The following is a 7,047-nucleotide window of genomic DNA, read 5'->3' as shown; positions in this document are numbered from 1 at the left end:
ATAATCATCTCCAATCATCTTTATATATCATTAGCATACTTATATCTAAGATCAATCTAATAAATGCATGATAAAATATGCTCGACCGAAATCATCTATAGATAATGTCATATAATATACATAATTATATAATAGATTCTAATTTGAGAAATGCGTCTAGAAGATAAGACTACTCACCTCAGATCAAAAAACCTAACACATATATCCCTCACGTCTACCAATCAACCGTCACTCATCGTTAATAAGATCCACAGGGTCTCAAATAAGAGGTTTGGGATCTGAAAATATTTAAATAACATGAAAGTAGCCGTTTATTTAATTGAAATCCGTTCATATAAAATATAATAATCTATTAGGTTTTAGAATTTTTACTTATCTTTATAACTAGTTAGATTTATAATTATAAATAAAAACATAAATATAGATAAAAATATAATTATAATTATGTTGTGATTCTCACTCTATCTTAAATAATTAGGGACTATGTAGTCTTACTTTATAAAATAATAAATATATAAATAAATAAGCCTGGTATTTTATTTGTTACAAGATAATAATATATAATAATTATTAGAATTACTTAAAATGTATATCATAAAAGTATAAGTATATAAATCTAATAATTATAATTTACAATTCTATCTATTAATCTAATAAAAATATAAATAAAAAAACAAATAAGTATTACCTATATTTATGTGTAATAGTTTATAACCAAATTAATCATTAATTATACTAATTATAATTAATAATAATCATATTGAAGAATATATATTACTATTAAAATAATTAATATTTAAATAATCTATCTGCATTAATTAAGAAAGATATACCTAAATAAATTAAATTAAATTTTTATCATAAAAAAAAAACACCGCCACTAGTGCTGGGCCGAGCCCAGCACTGTTGCAGAAAGAGAAGGAGAAGAAGCTGAGGAAGAAGAAGAGGAAAGGAAGAAGAAAGAAGAAAGAAGAAGAAGAGAAGAAAGGAGGGGAGGGAGGAGAGCTGGGCCGGCGGGGAGGGGCACGGCCGCTGTTGGCTAGCCAGCGGCCGGCCTCTTCCCGGCGGCTCTGTTCTGCGAACCCGAGTGAGAGAGAGAGAGAGAGAGACGGGCTCACCTTGGCCACCGTGGCGACGGCAGCAGTGGCGGGTCGGCAGCGGTAGCAGTGAGAGAGAGAGAGAGAAAGAGAGAAAGGGAGTTTGAGAGAGAGAAGGGAGTGTTGCAAAGTGATCATGTACGTCAAACAAAGAACATGATTTTGGATGAGTTTCTGTTTACTTTCGTTAGATAATTGCCGGGTTGATCCAGAAATGAAAACTGTTAACTAACGGATTAATACTCATACCTTTAAGAGTTTTAAGTTTGCTAGATGGATGTATGATCATTGCACAGGACTAGCATATCAGATCACCAGTACTGCAGATGAATCGATGTTTTATTAGTATATATATGTATGAAGCATTAAGATACCGCTGGTACATTGATACATGAAGCTTTATTCTAATATATATCATGGCCTAGCTTCCCAATACACATAGTTCAAGTAGCTTGATTCATGACTTAATTCATCTGCACTCCTTCTCTAGTTCTTAAAGAAAGTCGATCGGGTAGACGTGCTGCTTGTTGGGGTAAAACAGCCCAAAGTGTTTCTCGACAATGATATTTCCCGTCTGCTTCTGGTTCTCATCGAACATTGCATATATGTATGCCTCTATTGCCTTTCCAGGCCTCCTTGGTGTCCCCCGACCCGCATGGATGTGATTGATCAAATTCTGATTGTAAGTTTGTGCATTACCAAGGGTCGCTGCTTTGCCGCCGTAGGATGGCCACCCGGTCTCCGAGACGACGATGTCCACCTTCTTCCCACCGACCCCGTCGATCGCCGCGTAGAATCCGTCGATAACCGCGTCAAATAAATTCTGATACTCATACTTTCCGTCAGTGAGAACAGTCTCAGGTGAGGTGAACAAGGCATAGTTGATGTCCATATAGGGTGTGTCAATATAAGTGAAGTAGGGGTACACATCTGCTAGCAGTGAACAAGGCATAATTGCACTATTTGTATCATGTACGGTTCTGCCTCAGGAGAGAATGCAGTCATAGAGGGGGGGGAAAGATGGCTTAAGAACAACTCGAGAAACTGCTGTTGAAACCTTGATCTTGTCTTGTAGGCTGACCGACGAGAGCGCGTTATATATGTTCTGCATGGCAGGGAGTATGTACCCCATGCTTTCGCCGGTAACCTCGTTGCCCACGGCGATGTACCGGAAGGAAACACCTGCAGCGTGTTAAGTTTGAATATGTGTATTCACCCACGCAGTGGCGGCAGATTGATTGCCTCCGAGAGACTGGAGATCATCGTTGGCGACGCCGATGATGAGTTCGATGCCGGTGCCTCGTAAGGAGTTGAGAACATCGGCGTTTGGAGTGTAGATCCTCATTGCTTTAACGCCCTTAAATTGGTAGAGTTGTATAACTTCACTAGGTTGAGGAAGGTTGTTGCCAAGCATTCCATAGCAGGCACCAACTGATCAGTGCACATGTCCAAGCAAACATGTCATGGTATATATTAGCTAGTTAACACTCCTAAGAAAATACTTAAATTTTAATTTTTTTAATCCATTAATTTAGTCGTATATGTAAAATGTCTTATATACCCTTTAATCTATCAAAAAAATAAAAATTATTTTTAATAACTAATTGGATAGTATCGAATTTATGCGGAACCGAATAATCTTAAATCTTCGCGAATCTTCACCGTCCATTCCGATCACTCTCTCCCTATAAATAGAGCCCACCACCCTTCTTCGAGTACAAAAAAAAAATATTCGCGTCTTTGCGCGGGCTCTCTTCTTCGTCCATTCCGATCTCTTCTTCGTCTCTCTCTAAGGTACATTTCTCTCTCTACGATCCCATCTAGGGTTTCGTTGATCTAGTAGGTTCCGTCGTGAGGTTTCGATTCATCTAGGGTTTGTGAAAGGACGTGCGACATTGTTCTTGTAGTGTTTCCGTGTTCTATTGATGTAAGATCTTCACTCGATGATTGGATCATCTTCTTGAATGTTTGTTTGATATGATCGAGATTCAATCGGTTTATTTTCTTGTTTGTTTATCTAGGGTTTGCGGAAGGACGAGATTGTTTATCTTCTTTTATTTTAAGAACTTTCTACTGTTTTCTTTATCTGGTCTAGGGTTTCGGATCCATGGTATTTGGATCATGTTGCTGATCTGTAATCCGATTGATTGGGTTTCTTGATTTGATCCATGATTATTGTTTGTTCTCTTTTTCTTTTTTTGATTTGGTACATCTCTTAGTTTCCTTATGGTTGAAGAGCGAGATTCCTTCCTTTTTCTCCCTTTTATGTTTTGAGGACCCTAAATGTTTGTTTGATCTAATCTAGACTTTTGTGCATGTATATTAATCTGTGGCCATGCATTATTATCCTTAGGATCGGATTGATTTTTCTGTTTGCTACTAATCCTTTTTTCCATGAACCTTAGTTGTTTTCTGAATTAAGTTCTATCCTTGTTTTTTAGTTTGATCTGTCTATGGTTTTTACCCTGTAGATTTCCATGGCTCATGGTTGAATGAACTGTTTTCCTTTACTTTTTATTGAAATTAATGGTCTAGTTTCTTTGATCTGAACTATAATATGTTGCTTATTTCTAGCATTTGTCAATTGTGTGATTTCAACATACGTAGGGTTTGTTGATCAACTTATGCATGTCACAGGGAATTTCTTCCTTGTAGACAAAATAATCTACTAGCTTTTCTGATTTCAGCTTATGCTTTTTTCATTCCGATTTCAGTTGTTTGTAGTCTCTACTTATCTCGTAGTCTGTAGAGAAACAAAATACTACTTTATCTTATCTGATCCAGGGTTTTCCATAGTGCTCGCTGGTCCTGGGCCATGATTATTTTGATTGCATTGTTACCCACATGATTTGTGGATCCATGATTTTTTCTTGTGAGATCTGTGGTTCTTCTATATATATTTTTTATAGTTTAATATCTTCAGTAGTTTCTTTGTGTTTTGTGATAAAATGTATGGCATTCGACATCTAGGAATTTTCACTTTGTGGCCTTTCCTTTATACAGAAATTAACTTACTCATTAATCTGACCTAGGTTAATAATGTCTCTGCTTGCACCGGGGTCAATTATGTGATTTTTTTTTTCTTTTGGTACATCTCTTTGCACTAGTCAATTACAAAGTGAAGGACAAGTATTTGCCTTAGATAGAAAAAATTGTTTCAAAATTTTCAATGCTCTGATCAGTGGGACTTATATTGAGCTTTGCTTATTTTTATTGCTTTCACTGATAGAAAATGGTATGCTAGTTAATTCAGTCTGGTCTAATCTTTCCATATCAATGGTTGATGCTGCGCTCCGATGATTAAAATTTTTTAATCTATATTATTTCTGATCTGTATATATCTTATGCCCTACTTTCAGAACATAACCACCCCTTTGTTCTTGTGTATTTTGTCGGTATCAACTTTTGGAGTTTCAGTTCTTGCTGCACATAGAACCTTACCAATAGTTTGATACCTATTTGCTGCCAGTCTATCTGTGGAAACATTTCTACCTGTATTTTTGTGCTGGCATTTTTTCTGGATACATAGTGGCGATTGGTTGACCCAAGACCCAAGTGCCATTTTATTGTGTCTTTGTCATTTATACCTTTATTTTGGATACAGTATATTTACTTGCTAAACCACCTTCTTGATCTACCTTTTTTCTCCAATTTATATTTCCGACACTATTGAGTTTTCCTCTTTTGCTTGTCTCTGTGGATTGAGATTTCTGTTGTTGAAAGGAAGTACGGCCCAATTGGAAACATTGTTAATTATATTCTTCTAGCAATCATCTGATCCGTAATTATCTTTCAGTTTGCTTAATTCCTGTTATTTTCTGCGTTGCTCTGCTAAATTCTGGAGTAATTTCTTCCTTGCTATTCTAAACTGTTTCTCCAATTGATACCCTCCTTTCATGGGGATTTCCTCCTTTTCTTGTTTCCATGTTCACAGTTTCTTTTATTATGAAGAATTCTAGCTGTCCAATTCTTTGCCTTTCCTAACCCTCCTTCAATGACATGATTAAACTTCCAGCTGTCATGTAGTTTGTTTTATTAGTTTTTCCTACTTGTCCTAAATTAGCTTGTTATTAGTCTCAGCTGTATATATGAATGTATCAATGGTTCTCTCTTTATATTACAGATGCAGCTCTTTGTGAAGACTCTCACTGGCAAGACCATCACCATTGAGGTTGAAAGCTCTGACACCATCCAAAATGTTAAGTCCAAGATCCAAGACAAAGAGGGCATTCCCCCAGACCAGCAGAGGCTCATCTTCGCTGGTAAGCAGCTCGAGGATGACCGTACATTAGCTGATTACAACATCCAGAAGGATTCCACACTGCACCTTGTTCTCCGCCTGAGAGGAGGTATGCAGATTTTTGTGAAGACCCTCACTGGAAAGACCATTACTCTCGATGTCGAGAGCTCTGATACTATTGAAAACGTCAAGACTAAGATTCAGGACAAGGAAGGCATCCCCCCAGACCAGCAGAGGCTCATCTTCGCTGGTAAGCAGCTCGAGGATGACCGTACATTAGCTGATTACAACATCCAGAAGGATTCCACATTGCACCTTGTTCTCCGCCTGAGAGGAGGCATGCAGATCTTTGTGAAGACCCTGACTGGAAAGACCATCACCCTTGATGTCGAGAGCTCCGATACTATTGAACATGTCAAGTCCAAGATCCAGGACAAGGACGGCGTCCCCCCAGACCAACAGAGGCTAATCTTCGCTGGTAAGCAGCTCGAGGATGACCGTACTTTAGCTGATTACAACATCCAGAAGGAGTCCACACTGCACCTTGTTCTCCGCCTGAGAGGAGGCATGCAGATCTTTGTCAAGACCCTGACCGGTAAGACCATCACCCTTGAGGTGGATAGTTCGGACACCATACAGAATGTCAAGTCGAAAATTCAGGACAAGGAGGGGATCCCTCCGGATCAGCAGAGGCTGATCTTTGCTGGTAAGCAGCTTGAAGATGACCGTACTTTAGCTGATTACAACATCCAGAAGGAGTCTACCCTTCATCTTGTCCTTCGCCTCCGGGGTGGTGTTGCTGATGAGTGATTAATGGTGTTGCCGTAGTTTGGCCTGAATAGACATTGGTTTTCCTCTAGGGCCTTGTTCCAATAATCCTCTTCTTTTCAATAGCATAGCATCTATTATAGTCTTTCCTTTTTGTTGCTGGTTGATAGCTTTAATCTGTTTTTCGTGTTGTTTCTCCTCTGGTACTAGTAAGTCTTCTTTAAGCAATTTGATCGTCTTACACTTAATGATGAGAGGATACTTAATTGGTAATTCTGTGTACTGAAATAATTGGACATTTTGTCATTTAATTCCTCATGATCTCTGTGAACAAATGAAACAGAGTTTCTATCAATAAAGATATATGGATCTTAGATTATGCCACTTCAAATTCATTCCCTTGTGATGGATCACTTGCACTTGCTAGTAGTTTTTGTTTCTGGTTATATTTCCTACACTGTCACACGCGTGGATTGCAGAATCAGAATCATCGTGTCAAAGCTATTTTTTCCCTCTAATTATAAAATGATATGAGCGCAATTTCATAATATCTTTTAATAATGTCTAACAACTTGTAAAAGTTTACATGGTTATTTGCATTTATACTTTAAGGCATCATTCACTTTTGGGATAATATCAACTAAAGATAAATATTTTAATTTCTGATACAAGAAGAGAGAGTTAATACTGGTATAATTATTTTGTTATTTAGTGAATATTAGTATAATGAGTAATAATTATATTTGATGTGACGTAAAGTTGATATTAAAGTAATAAAAAATAAAAAATAAAAAATATGTATTAGAAATTGGTGATATTTTAAACTAAATGATGAAAATACTATTGAATAGTTAGATGTCTAATCTAGGGGCACAATAATAATTTTGGGTTATTATTAAATTAATTTAAAAAAGTCGTATGAAATAGGAGGAGAAAGAATTA

General features: G+C 37.1%; 1 protein-coding gene and 1 pseudogene across 1 annotated transcript; one reads left to right on the top strand and one right to left on the bottom strand.

Annotated features, from left to right (window-relative positions):
• Nucleotides 1-1,590: 1,590 nt before the first annotated feature.
• On the bottom strand, nucleotides 1,591-2,766 carry LOC140772817 (glucan endo-1,3-beta-glucosidase-like; annotated as a pseudogene).
• A 12-nt stretch (nucleotides 2,767-2,778) lies between these two features.
• LOC140774478 (polyubiquitin) lies at nucleotides 2,779-6,474 on the top strand. The gene is made up of 2 exons (XM_073117491.1): nucleotides 2,779-2,891; nucleotides 5,221-6,474. The coding sequence occupies exon 2, from the start codon at nucleotides 5,221-5,223 to the stop codon at nucleotides 6,145-6,147; it is 927 nt and encodes a 308-aa protein (XP_072973592.1). The 5' UTR covers nucleotides 2,779-2,891; the 3' UTR covers nucleotides 6,148-6,474.
• The last annotated feature ends 573 nt before the right edge of the window (nucleotides 6,475-7,047 follow it).

Source organism: Typha angustifolia, chromosome 2 (assembly GCF_048772165.1).
Source record: "Typha angustifolia cultivar Huaian chromosome 2, ASM4877216v1, whole genome shotgun sequence".
Classification (NCBI taxonomy): Eukaryota; Viridiplantae; Streptophyta; class Magnoliopsida; order Poales; family Typhaceae; genus Typha; species Typha angustifolia.
Note: the sequence above shows the minus strand (reverse complement) of the source record. Positions and strands in the feature narration are given on the sequence as shown.

Coding starts and splice junctions, on each gene's coding strand:
- LOC140774478 (XM_073117491.1), top strand. CDS start 5,221: ATGCAGCTCTTTGTGAAGACTCTCACTGGCAAGACCATCACCATTGAG.